General features: G+C 55.7%; 2 protein-coding genes across 12 annotated transcripts in view; both read right to left on the bottom strand.

Moving 5' to 3' along the window:
- Positions 1 to 339: 339 nt before the first annotated feature.
- Positions 340 to 1189, bottom strand: Inafm1 (InaF motif containing 1). The gene has a single exon (XM_017795457.2). The coding sequence runs from the start codon at positions 1037 to 1039 to the stop codon at positions 605 to 607; it is 435 nt and encodes a 144-aa protein (XP_017650946.1). The 5' UTR covers positions 1040 to 1189; the 3' UTR covers positions 340 to 604.
- Positions 1190 to 1264: 75 nt separating this feature from the next.
- The window catches only part of Ccdc9 (coiled-coil domain containing 9), a 36916-nt gene continuing 25222 nt past the window's right edge, over positions 1265 to 12958 (bottom strand). For 6 of the 11 annotated variants that reach the window (XM_017795449.2, XM_008822067.3, XM_008822056.3 and 3 more), the window contains 12 exons: positions 12236 to 12334; positions 11842 to 12090; positions 9949 to 10032; positions 9699 to 9872; positions 7959 to 8140; positions 4767 to 4813; positions 4535 to 4670; positions 4138 to 4234; positions 3662 to 4028; positions 3202 to 3294; positions 2374 to 2423; positions 1269 to 1886 (listed from right to left, as the gene is read on the bottom strand). In XM_017795449.2, the coding sequence (XP_017650938.1) occupies positions 1869 to 1886; positions 2374 to 2423; positions 3202 to 3294; positions 3662 to 4028; positions 4138 to 4234; positions 4535 to 4670; positions 4767 to 4813; positions 7959 to 8140; positions 9699 to 9872; positions 9949 to 10032; positions 11842 to 12090; positions 12236 to 12334 (1596 nt within the window). In that variant the 3' untranslated portion in view covers positions 1269 to 1868. Of the gene's footprint in view, positions 1887 to 2373; positions 2424 to 3201; positions 3295 to 3379; positions 4029 to 4137; positions 4235 to 4534; positions 4671 to 4766; positions 4814 to 7958; positions 8141 to 9698; positions 9873 to 9948; positions 10033 to 11841; positions 12091 to 12235; positions 12335 to 12958 lie in introns of those variants that run through there. The other 5 variants (XM_029558148.1, XM_008822076.3, XM_029558158.1 and 2 more) reach the window with 5 other exon arrangements.

Below are 12958 nucleotides of genomic sequence, written 5' to 3'. Positions count from 1 at the left end.
GGGTGATTCAGCCTCGATCCCTGCCACGATAGCTGTACTAACAGCAATCCGGGCACACCTGATTGTCTCTGTGCTGCAACGGAGCCGGTGTCCTCTGCTCCAGACATCCTGAAAACTGGAAAGTCCTTCACACTACCTGACCTTCAACGGCCCTGATACTAACAAACCTCTTCTCTCCAACATAATCCAGAAATGACATGCAAGCGATGAAGAAAAGGGCCTTCTAAGGAAGACAGCCCAGCCAGGGGGACACAATGTGAGAGACAATGGCCAGACCCCAGGAAGGATTTCTCAGGCGGGTAGGCAGGGTTGCAGACAACACGACAGACCAAGCCAGCGGCAGCTGAGGCTGGAGTTTATTGCAGATGGATGCGCACAGTCCAGGAGAGGAGTGGGGTGAGCTGAGGGTCAGGGCCCTCGATCAGGATGGCGTGGGGCGAAGAGGCCCGGCCGGACCGCAGAGGCTACGCGGGGCGAGGCCCCAGCCCCAGCCCCGGCCCATTCTTCAGAGTGCCCGCTCTGGGCCCAGCCGGGACAGAACGGGACGGGACAGAGCGGGGACCCCGGGCTCCAGCGGCAGACGATCGGGTGGGAGGAAGGGAGGTTACCCGGGCGCGCGGCCCGCGGAGGCCTGCGGCGTCGCTCCTGGCGGCGGGCGGCTGTGGCGGCGGCTCCGCGGCAGTCCCAGCAAGGGTCTTGGCCCGCCGGGGGCGCCCAGTAGGCAGGGGGCGGCGGGCGGAGGGGCAGGAGGCGCGCCTCGGGCGCACGGAGGGCCTGGCGCGCTGGGCTGGGGACCGGCGGGGCTCGCAGGAGGCCGCGTGGGGACCCAGATGAGACCGTAGTACACGGCGAGCAGCACGGCGGCCAGCGACACGCATAAGAAGTAGGCGCACACCGGGGCCAGGCGCAGCCAGCGGCCGCGCGGACCCTCACTCAGCCCCGCGCTACCGGGGCTCTCGCCGCCGCCGCCCACGCAGCTCGTGCCCCTCATCGCGCTGCCCACTCCACCAGCGCCGCGGACCACGCAGGCCCCGCCCATGCCTGGGGCGCTCCGCCCCTCCCTGAACCTCTCAACTCAGGCCCCTCCCCTCCCGGACCCCTGGGCATAGACCCCACGCCCTATTCCAGGGCAGGCCCCGCCCCTCATTGACTCCAGGACCACTCAGCACAGACCCCGCCCCTTCCAAGACCGCCCCACGAAGGTCCCGTCCCCTTCCACTAAGGGACCACCCGATGCAGGCCCAGCCCCGGCCCCGTATTCTGCCTGGTCCGGTCCTTAGTCCACCTCAGCCAGTGTTTCCCTGGCCCGCCCCCTCCTGGGACATCACCCTGGCAGCTGGGACCCTCGCAGCCGTGCGGTCCCAGTTCCCGGCCCCGTATTCTGCCTGGTCCACTGCCCTCTCTACCCAACGAACTCCAGCACAGGGCCTGGCCCTTCAGCTCTCGCGCTCCAACCTCGTCTGGACCCTACCTTTTCCCTCACCCACCGACTCAACACCGCAAGCTGGTCACACCCTGCCCACCGGTGGCCAGGCCCCAGCACCTCTTGGGGACCCCCTAAAGCAGCTCAGGCAGGGCTCACTGGCCCCACACGCGTACTAGCTTCGCCCTAGCAGCACCCCCTGGGTGCCCTCCCGGGCACCTAGCGGTCCAGCCTGCACTCGCTGCAGGTGTCCGAGGGCTTTCAGGCTCAGAGGATGCTGTAGCACCCCTCACCCCGGCCAGACTCCTGTCCCCAGCAATCCTGGCACCAGTTTAGCCACCCCCTCCCTAGAGCCCTGGGGTCCAAGTGGGCTGAGGGGAGGCCCACCCAGCCTGGAGGGCCAGGGAATCCCCGTCCAGTGCCCCATCCCCTCCCAGGAGCGTCTTCAGGAATTCGGGGAGGCCTGCGGGAGGGGGAGGAGAGGTGTTAGGACAGCGCAGAGTCCCTTGCCCCACCTCTTCCACCATGGAAAAGCCCACCAAGCACTGCAGCCCAGCCTGTCCCTGCCAGAGACAGTTCAAAGGTTAGCGGAAGCCCTGCGTTTAATTCAAGTCCTCCACAGAGTCCGAGGCAGGTAGTGCACAGGGAGATGCAGCCCAGGGCTGCCACCTGGGTCTCCACCCGGGCGCCTGGAGTCCCGCATGGGTGGGCCTGCGGAGTCCTCACCAAACCTAAAGCCCCGTCAGTGACCTGGCTCTTACACACACACACACACACACACACACACACACACGTGTCTACACACACACACACACACGTGTCTCCTGGCCCTAGTGGCAGAAGCAGAGGAGCGAGGCGGAAGGTTAGTGCAGAAGGCCCCGGTCCTGCAGGCACGGTCAGCAAGCAGCCCCCGGCGGCGGAGCAGCCGCCACCACCTTGCAGAAACGCACCCTCTGGAAGTCCGTGATCTCCAACGTCTCCTGGCCCTCGGGGCCGGCTTCTAGGGAGAGAAGGAGCAGTCAGCGGTCCCCCATCCCAGCACACCCTTCCGCATCCCAGTCGAGCCTGCCTGCAGCAAGGCCTCCGGCCGACTCGACCCTCAGTGGACCCTTCCCCCAGAACAACTCCGTCTACAACTAGGAAGCACCGGTGTAGCGACATTAAGGCTACCCCTCCCCGACCCCAACTCTGTCCTTCCGGACCCCAGCCTCTACCCCCACCACTAATTAGCCCAGCCTGGGCTCATCTCCACATCCCACTGCGGGGAAATGGGGAGGGAAACTCTGCAGGGCGGATGGAGGCTGCCCCAAAACTAACCCCGCCCGCAGATAAACTCAACAGTCTGCTTCAACCCTGCTCTTACCTGAACCAGTTTTTCTCTTAAAGATCTCCCTAGTCAGAATTGGCCTGGGACGTTTCAGATTTCTAATCCAGCCTTCAGGCCCACCCCTAAACCTAGCCCCACCCCCTTACCTTTATGGAGCTTCTCCTGAGCCTAGCTTTCTAGTGTCCAATACTTGCCCACCGTCCCATACCCCCCCCATACCCCCCCATCCACCCAGCGCTATTCACAGTTTCTATTGGATGGAACCTTAAAGCTCACCCTCTGCACTACCTCAGACACTGACTGGCCTACCCTGACGTGGGGCACCACTGCCATCTCATGCCCAGGTCCCCCTGATACCCGGAAAGGCCCCATCCATCCTCTGTCCCCAAGCCCTTCTCCCAGGCCCCTGGAAGACGGGCAGGGCCCCCTCCACCTGCCTCTTGCTCCCCACCTGGAGATGCCTCAGACCCCTCCTCTTCAGACTTCGGGGCTCCTGCAAGGCTGGGCCCACTCTCCCGAGAGGCAGGGGCTGACTGGTCACCTCCTGGGGAAGGGGAGGCTCAGTCAAGCCCTCCCTTTCCAAACATCCCACAAGGGGAGAGGGGGCTCAAGGACACAGTGGGGGTGTCATCATTTAAGGAAGTGAACATTTTATTGGAGAGGGGCTCTGAACCAGCAGGAACAGGCTCTGGGAGTGTGGCTGAGGGCATGGAGCCGGCACCAACTGCCCTTCCCAGACACAGGGGTTGTGGGGCAAAAGGGGTGAGAGAGTGGGGGTGTCGGCACTGCCACACCGTTGTGCACACACACAGCCAGCCAGCTTCATGCATTCCCAAAAGGCCAGGCCTCACCCCCAGAGTGGGCATCAGGTGGGAGGGCAGAGCCCAGAGAATTCAGCTCCATCTCCTCACCCCAGTCGGACACAGGTTGGTGGCCCCCGGTGGGCGAAAAGGGGCTGGAAGGTGCAGCTGGGGCCGGGGACAGCGGCTCCCGGGGTCGGGCAGGTGCAGGGTCCACCTGCTCACAGGTAGGTTTCCCAGCAGGCTCAGCCTCTGGAGACTGGTGATCCAAGGCTGCTTCCTTCTGCTCCTTGGCACCCTCTTCTTCCTCCTCAATCTCATCCTCATCCTCAGTGATGTCTTCACTCACATCCTCCCATTCTTCATCCTCCTCATCCTCTTCCTCCTCTTCTTCCCCTTCCCCCTCTTCTTCCCCCTCATCTTCCTCCCCCTCCTCCTCAGGAGGCCGGTGGGCAGGGACTGGGGTCTCAGGAGGCTTCTGGGAACACAGGCAGGTCAGGGAAATGTTTGGGACACGGACACACAAACACAGACACACAGACACACACACACACACACACTCTGCCTTCCACTCTGCCCTGCCTTACCTGCGTGGGGGTCTCCTCCTCTAGGGACATGGACCTTGAGGCCTCAGGGGCTGGGGACACTGCCTCATCTTTTGTCTCCCAGCGGTCATCATGGTCACTGCAGGGGACGGAGCACAGAGGAAGGCCTAGGTAGTTAGGAGGAAGGCTCTTTGTTCCCATTCCTCCCAGAAGATGCAGCATGCTGTGCTAAGGGACCCATGGACCTGTCCCCAGCTGTCAGGCAGGAGCAATGGGAAGGCCAAGTAGCAGAGACAGAGATGGGTGAGAGAAGGGGACAGGTGAGTTATCTGAGAAGCAGAAGGCCAAGACGGCCCAGTGTCCCACATATTCAAGCCAGAGAGCTCAGGACACCAACACAAAATTAGGGAGGGAATGTGCGATGGGAAAGGCACCCCACCTGTAGGCACGGGGGGCCACCTTGGCCTGGGGTCGGCTGTTCTTTCTCCTCCTGCGGCTGTTGACCTCTGCTTTATGCTTCGAAAGGAACTCTCCAAAAGTGGGGGGCTTAGGAGGCCGGGCCCAGGCCTGATCTTCTGCAACAGAACCCAGATCCAAGAAGGTGTCAGGGGAGGGGGACACAGCATACACCACTCACCCCAGCACTGCCTCACCCCAGCCAAGACACTAACCATAGCGGTGGGATGGTTCGTGGGTGGGGGCTGGGCCATCCTTGAACCTAGGAAAAGACAGCAAGGTAAGCAACAGCTGGGGGAGCTCAGAAGAGAAAGAGAAAGCAGGAGATGGAGGCAGGGTCAGGATAGAGCAGCAAAACAGTCAACCCAGAGGGACCACTGGTTAGAATGAGTCGAGATGGAGTGATGGAAGCAAGGCAAACAAACCTGGCACATCCTACGTGACAAAACCAGACAAAGATGCAGAATCTGGCCCCCAAAATAAACACAAGGAGAACAGGACATGATAGCACATACCTGAACCCCAGCCCTTGGGAAGCTAAGGCAAGAGGATGCTTCAAGTCTGGTCAGCTTGACCTACACACTGAGTACCAGGCCAGTGAGAGCTACATAGTACAACCATGTCTCAAACAAACAAAAACCACAGTGTGGCTAGGCCCAGCAAGATGGCTAGTGGGTAAAGGTGCTTGCTGCCAAGCCTGATGACCTGATTTAAACCTCAGGGACCCACAGGGTGGAAAGAGAGACCAGACTCCTGAAAACTGTACTCTGATCTCTAATGTGTATACACACATACACACAATAAAAGTAAAAAAAAAGTGAGTTGGTTACCACAGTCCCTTACTAAGTACATGCTCCCAGTTCCCTATGTCTGCAGCTTGCTCTGGGCAGCAAAACAGGCTCTCCTGCCAGAGCCAGCTCCTGCCCCAGGGCCTCTGCACTTACTTCTGTGGGCAGATTCTTCCCTATATCTTCAGTAGTGCCCTCCTTCACCTCCCTTAAGGCCTTACTTCAAACACTATCCTGATTCACCCACAGCTAACCTCCCTCCTCCTCCACCTCATTATTCAGAATAAGACATCAGTGCCGTGTGTTGCTCATCTCCCCCACTAGACCACATGTCCCACAAAGACAAAGGCTTGGTTCACTGCCTTATCTTCATCACCTAGAATCTCCCAAGACACACAGGACCACAATAACTATCTACTGACCACTCCAGACACACAAACAGACATTCCTTTCTCATTCCTAACCCTATGAGCATCCCCAAACAATCAGTTCCCCTATCTAGGAAGCACAACTGCTCACAATCCAAAATGAAAAGGCAGCACACCTTTAATCCCAGCACTCAGGAGGCAGAAGCAGAGGCAAGCAGATCTCTGTGAGTTAAGAGGCAAAACCTGGTCTACATGGTGAGCTCTAGGCTAGCCAGGGATACACAGTGAGACCCTATCTTTTATTAAAAAAGAAAAAACCCAGAACAGTAGCACAGGCCTGTGATCCCAGCGTGCTTGGGAGGTGGAGGCAGAGAGTTTGAGGCCAGCTTGAGCTACATGTGGAGATCCAATGAATAAAAAAAAAAAAGAATAAAAAAAAAATAGAAAACAAATTTTCTCCCCTTTAGCCAAAGCCCAAAAACAAAGTCTGGAAGTGCATAAAAATTCTAGCCAAGGGCAGAGAACTTAGTAAAAGCAGAAAGCTACCAATCCAAACATGAAGCTCATGAAGATTGCCTATCACTCGGCACTTCCAGAACCTTACATCTGCTATGGAAGTAAGTCCTCACAAAGAGGCAATGATTTCCTTTGCTTTAAGTTTGAGAGGCTGTTTCCTAGGACCCAAAAGAGGATACAGTGAAGCTGGAGGCCAGTGACTCTGGGAGGAGGCCATGGTGGCAGGCAGGGTGAGCAGTGAGATATGAGGTGGGGTGCTAGGGACTCACACCCAGGCCTTGAGCCAGGCAGCCAATTTGCAACATCCACTAGAAGACCGAGGTCATTTCCTCACTGACTTATGGCATGGGGAGAGTCTGTATTCACTGCCATGTATGTCAGCCAGGCCAGACATTTGGGGGGCAGGCACTCTGCTACTCTCAGCCTGCACCCTAGAATGAACACGTGTGAGTTACGTTCAAATTAAAGCAAGGGCATCACTGTGAGCCAGGCATGGTGGCACATACCTAGAATCCCAGCACTTGAGAGGTAGAGGCAGGAGGACCAAGGGTTCCAGTCATCCTAGGCTCCACAGCAAGTTCAAGGCCAGCCTGGGTTATATGAGACCTTGTCTCAAAGAAACAAAAAATAAACAAAAAAGGCAATACTATGTTATTGTCAACAACTTCGACAGGGGTGGGGTGTGTGCTGCTCTTGCAGAGGACAGCCTATAGCTCCAGCTCCAGGGGATCTAATGCCCTCTTCTGGCCTCTGAGGGCAAATGCACTCTCATGCACAAGCCCACACACAGACACAACACATACACATAATTAAAAATAAATCTGTCTGGCATGGTGGCAGATAGCTTTCTTTAATCCCAACACTTGGGAGGTAGAGCAGGCCAATCTCTATGAGACTGAGGCCAGCCCAGTCTATATAGTGAGTTCCAGACCAGGGAGACCCTGTCCCAACCCCCCCAACCCCAAAATTAAATCTTAAAAAGTGGGGGGCTACAGAAATGGCTCAGTGATTAAAAACGACTGCTGCTCTTGCAGAGGACCTGAGTTTTATTCTCAACACACAGGAATCTACCTATGGGGAGGCACTGAGCCTGGGGAAGCAAGAGCTCTGTGGCTAGCCTGGGTCAGAACCTAGCACACCTGTGAGCGCCTGACAAAGAAAGGTTTCCATATATAAGTTGGGCATGGTACTATATATCTGTGATCCCAGAACTCTGTGAGGCCAAGGCAGGGGGATGCTGAATTTCAGGCCAGTTAAGGTTACATAGTCATCCCATCTGGAGGTTGGGAAGACAGATGAACATAAACTGGGCTCTGGTGGTACAGACCTGTAATCCCAGCACTCAAGAGGCTGAGGCAGTTGGGCTGGTCAGATGTCTCAGCTGGGTATAGATGTTTGCCACCAAGCCTAAAGACCTGAGTTCAATCCCTGGATCCACATGGTGGAAGGACAAAACTGCCGCCCACAAGCTGTCAGTGCTCCCTCAGTGGTAGAGGACCTGCCTAGAATCCGCCAATGAGGGGCTGGGGTGTGGCACAGCATTACAGCACTTTGCCCAGCATACAAAAGGCTACAGGTTCAATTCCAAATACCAAAGAAAGAAAAAAAAAAGGCAGACTTCCCTGTGCCACTAGACTTGGCATCTGTCACAATACCCAGGGTGAGAAACTAGAGAGCAGCGAAGGGAGCAGAGGTCAGGACTCAGGCCCCCAGGGGGAGCAAGGAGGAGACTCACATGCTGTCGGTCTTCTCAGCATCCCACTCCCGCCGCCACTGGCCAGTGGGCTTGCGATGTCGCTGCAGCCGCTCCTGGTCAATCTTCTCCCTCTCCTGCTTCCAGCGCAGGTATTCTGACCGCTCACGGCCCGTCATAGACATTGTCATGTCGCCTCCACTGGCCAGGCCAGCCCTACGGCCCTGCCCCACCACAAGCAGTCAGACCCCAACTCCCCTCCCCCACCACAAGCAGTCAGGCCCAAACTCCCCTCCCCCACCACAAGCAGTCAGGCCCAAACTCCACTCCCCACCCTCCCACTAGATACAAAGGTAGAGCCACTCACTGTTCAAGAGTGCACAAGGCAGAGGTAACAAACAGGTGGCTGGGTGGCCTTCTCAGAAAGGTTCTACCTCCTATTTATATATCTATTTATTTACTTATCTATCTTTGGTTTCAGACAGTCTGAATCTAGTCCAGGGTGGCGATTTCAAACTCACTATGGAGTTTAGGTTGACTTTAAGGTCCAGATCCTCCCACCTCCACTTCCTAAGTACTGGGTCTGCCCATATTTTTTTCTTTCTTTCTAGAATTAAGCATTTACATTTCTTTTTTTCTCCCCATCTTTGCATGTGCGTGTGTGTGCATGTGTGTGTGTGTGTGTGTGCGCGTGTGTAGGATGCACACATGTGCAGATATGTGTGGAGACAGTCTCCTTGTAGCCCCAGCTGTCCTGGAACTCACTACACTATGTAGACCAGGCTGGCCTCGAACTCACAAAGATCCGCCTGCCTCTGCCTCCCGAGTGCTGGGATTAAAGGTGTGTGCCACCACACCTGGCCTCATCTTCCTTTTTTTAAAATTTATTTTGTATGTGTGTGTTTATATGTGTGCCACATGTGTGCAGGTTCCTGAAGAGGCCAAAAGAGGGCATCTGATGCCTTAAACCTGCATGTTGTTGTGAGCCACCCAAAGTGGATGCTGGTCCTCTGGAGGAGCATTAAAGTGCTCCTAACTGCTGAGCCATCTCTCCAGCCCCCTCCCTCAGCTTTCTTAATTAGCACCCCACTGCTTATCCTTTGGGGTGGTGACATTTGGTAAAACTCAGCCTCTAATTAGACTTTCAGCTATTGACTCCCACAGGTCAGCTTTGTCTTAGAACTATTCTCCCTAACCAGTAATCCCAGCACTTGGGAGGCTGAAGCAAGGGGATCAAGAATTCCAAAGCCTGCTTAAGCTACATAGAAACCTTGTCTCAAAATAAAAATAAAAAACTGACTGAGGATGTAGCTAGTATGTGCAAGGCCCAGGATTCTACTCTAGCACTACAACTAAAAATAAAAAAGCGCAAATTCAAATCCAGCCATTTGCTGGAGGCAGAGGCCAGCAGACAGGTATCTTTATTATGTATGTCAGGCCAATCTGATACACATAATAATACTATGTCTCAAAAAAGAAACACTGGTCCCTATGGGCAGGTCTCTGTGAGTTCCATGCTAGCATGGTCTACATAATGATACTGTGTCTCAAAAGGGGGGGGGGGGGGGGGGGCAGAATCACTACCAAATGTGGTCACCCAAGTATTTGGGCTGTATGGTGAATTCCAGGCCAACCTGTGTGAGCCTGTCCAAGAGTCCAAAAATAAAGCAAATAGACACTGAGCCCAACATTGAAAGCAAGGCCTGGTCTACCAGTCCCTGGCCCAGTGCACACATGTCACAGGAGGATCCTGAACACCACACGGGGGGCTGCAGCACCCACCTGCCTCTCATGCTCCAGGCCACAGCGCACCCGCTCAAAGTCAGAGCCCCCCCAGTTGCGCCCATGCCGGCGGCTGCCCTCCCGGCGATCCCGCTCTGGCTCCTCCAAGGGTCCACTCCTACGCCGGGGGTCATCAAGGAAGTTGCGCACTGGGTTGGGCTCGAGCACCCCTTCCTGCAACAACAGGACAGGGGGGTGGTCAGGCTGGCCGTGCAAGGTGCCCCCCACACCCCCCTTCCCTGGTACTAACCCGTTGGTTGCGCTCATACTCTGCTATCTTTTCCATTTCCTCATTCATCTTCTCGATGTTCTGCCTGCGTCGCTCTTCCCACTCCTGAAGGAACAAGACGGAGTACCGGGGGTCAGAAAGAACCATACGACTAACGGTGCAGAAAAAGGTAGCAGGGCGGCCTGAATTCTGGGAAGGGCAGGTAGCAAGGGGGCCTGACCTTAAATCAGGAATATATACGAAGCTGGAAATTCAGCAAACCCCACTACCACAATAGTAATGACAGTCACCGCAGCAGGAGCTTGGCAGGTAAATAGTGACCACCACTGTCCACTCTCCCCTCTCCCCCACTGATGGGTTTTAGAAACTCATGGAACCATCCAGCTAGATGGATCTTTTCATTTCCCAGCCTCCTCTGTGGGTGTGTGTGGCCAAGTTCTTACCAACAAAAATGAGAGACCTGCTTGACTGTGTAACCACTACCACATGAACAATGCTGCACTGGAGACAATCAGGCTGTGGACCCGGCCAGGCCTCCTCACTCACAACACTCATCTCAGCACACAAGACAGAAATAAACTCCCTCTCTATTGAGGCCACAGCATCTTAGGGTCCTCTGAGAGAGAGAGAGAGAGAGAGAGAGAGAGAGAGAGAGAGAGAGAGAGAGAGAGAGAGAGAGCGCGCGTCGAGGGCCCTAGGTGTGCATCCACACACCAGCGCCTAGAGGACCTTAGGTGTCCTTCCACAGATGCCATCGACCCTCTTTTGAAACAAGGTGTCTCCTTGGCCTGGAACTCACCATGAAGGCTAGACTGGCAGGCCATCAAGCCCCAGGGCTCCACCTGTCTCCACTCCCAACCACTGGGATTAGAAACATGCAGATTATAAGCATGCACCACCACAACTGGAACTTTTTGTGGGTTATGGGGGAGCAACTCAGGCCCTCAAGTACTTTAGCAATTGAGCCACCTCCCCAGCCCTTGGGGTCTTTTTTACAGCAGCTTAGCGAACCCATGTAGCACTCACATTTCTCATGTGCTCCTGCTGAGGCCAGTACTGCCTCCTGGCACACCATGCTTATAACAGCTTTTGGATCTAATCACCATTTCCATGTGAGAGCAAGAATCAAAACCCCCACCAAATGCCAGTCTGCACCCACTTCTATGGCAGGCCATGAGCCACCAAGCCAGACAACCTTCTGCCCCAGCCATTCGCCTACTACTCAGGGCAGGGGAAGCAGTTCCACTAAGCCACCACTCCTTGCACATGAATCTGGGCACAGAGACAGTGAGCTCAAAGCACACACACAAGGAGACAGAAGGACAGTGCCCCACAGACAGGTGGGAGACAGAAACAGGCAAACCCACATCAGAGCCTGAAAGAGAGGCAGAGAGCTGGTTAGGAGGAGAAGCAGGCAGGTAGGGAGAGTGCAAGGTAAAGAGGTGAGGGGGCAAAGACCAAGGATCAAGACAGGGCCCATCTAAGCAGGAATGGGGAAAAAGAAAGAGGGAAATAAATGAATCCGCTGGACACAGCATGAAGGCCTGTCATCCCAGCTACTGGGGAGCTGGCCAGGAAAACTGCAAGTTCAAGGCTAGCCTAAGCAACTTAGTGAGTTAAGATCCTGTCTCAAATTAAAAAAAAAATAAGAGCTGAGGATGCAGCTCAGTGGTAAGGCGCTTACCTAGTATATAGGAGGCCCTAGGTTCAATCCCCAACACCAGAAAAATGAATGAATGAATGAATGAATGAATGAATGAATGAAAGAAAGGGGGCTACAGAGAGACCCTGTCTCAAAAAGACTGAAAAAGAAAGGAAGAAAGAAAGAAAGAAAGAAAGAAAGAAAGAAAGAAAGAAAGAAAACCATAGGACAGAGAACCTAGACTCAACCATTAAGGCATGTCTGGCGCCTACCTTGGACTTGCGATCGGAGGCTGAAGTATCTCCTGCCCCTAAGAGATGAGGGGATCCCCGGCCCCGGCCCCTCCGGCCCCGGCCCCCAGCTCCCCCTCGAGGCTGCTCCCCGGCACCATCCTCCCAGTTTCGGGATGCCCGGCCCACGCCTGCCCGGCCTCCCTTCTGGGGGTGGGTCCGGCCCCCTCTGCTGGCCCCTGAGGGCCGAGGGGTCCCAGGATTCCTCCTAGAGGGGCCCAGGCTCTTCTCCTGGAAGGGAGAGAAAGAAAAAGTCAGTCACAGGCCAGAGAGATGGGGCACCCCAGGCCCAGGGGCAGCTGTGGGGACAGGGTCCCAGGCCTCAGCTCCCTCCCTCCTCCCATCCTGAGGACTCCCAGAATGCTGTACTCTCTACCTCCACTGCCATGTTTTCCTTCTCCATGGACCGGCTCTTCCGGGGGGCTGTCACTGCCACACCCTCCAGTTCAGCTTTTTTCCGGTCCTCCTCAATTTCCTGTGAACAAATCCAGGGAAGTGGGGAGTCAAGGAGCCTGCCGACAACTGGACTCCCACAGTCCCCTGCATTCCTCCTGAGTCTGGCCCTGATCAGGCTTCTCTCCAAAGCTTTAGCTAAGAGAGCGGCACAGGGTATTCCTTCAAACCCCATTACTCTGCTCTGCTCCCCCAAAGCCCCCACTGTGCAGCGCCCATCTGTAAAAGTCAAATCCTTCCCTGCCATCCATCCACAACCCTATAGCAGGTGGGCCACTCCTCTTACTCGCCTGCTTCTCGCCTGCTTGCTGTTTCCTGGGGCTCAGACCTGCCAGCAGCTCCTCTGCCAGAGTTCCTTAACCCTGTAACCCCTCAGGTCCCAAATGTCTCACCAGCTCCCCATCACTCTCTGCTCTCATCCCCTGCTTGCTGGAGTATGGTGCTACCTGCTGACCAGTTCATTGATGCAACACCCCCACCCCCCCAGCCTATAATGCTACCTGGCACATAAACCCGATTGTTTTAAATGAATGAACACATGAAGGATGAGTCAATGAGGCCCACCCACCTCCCAAGCTGCAAAAAGAGGCAGCCCAACCACCTATTCTTGGGCCCTGCCCTGGAACCCCCCATCCTACCCCATCCC

The sequence above is a fragment of the Nannospalax galili genome, unplaced genomic scaffold (assembly GCF_000622305.1).
Source record: "Nannospalax galili isolate Female #2095 unplaced genomic scaffold, S.galili_v1.0 scaffold432, whole genome shotgun sequence".
Classification (NCBI taxonomy): Eukaryota; Metazoa; Chordata; class Mammalia; order Rodentia; family Spalacidae; genus Nannospalax; species Nannospalax galili.
Note: the sequence above shows the minus strand (reverse complement) of the source record. Positions and strands in the feature narration are given on the sequence as shown.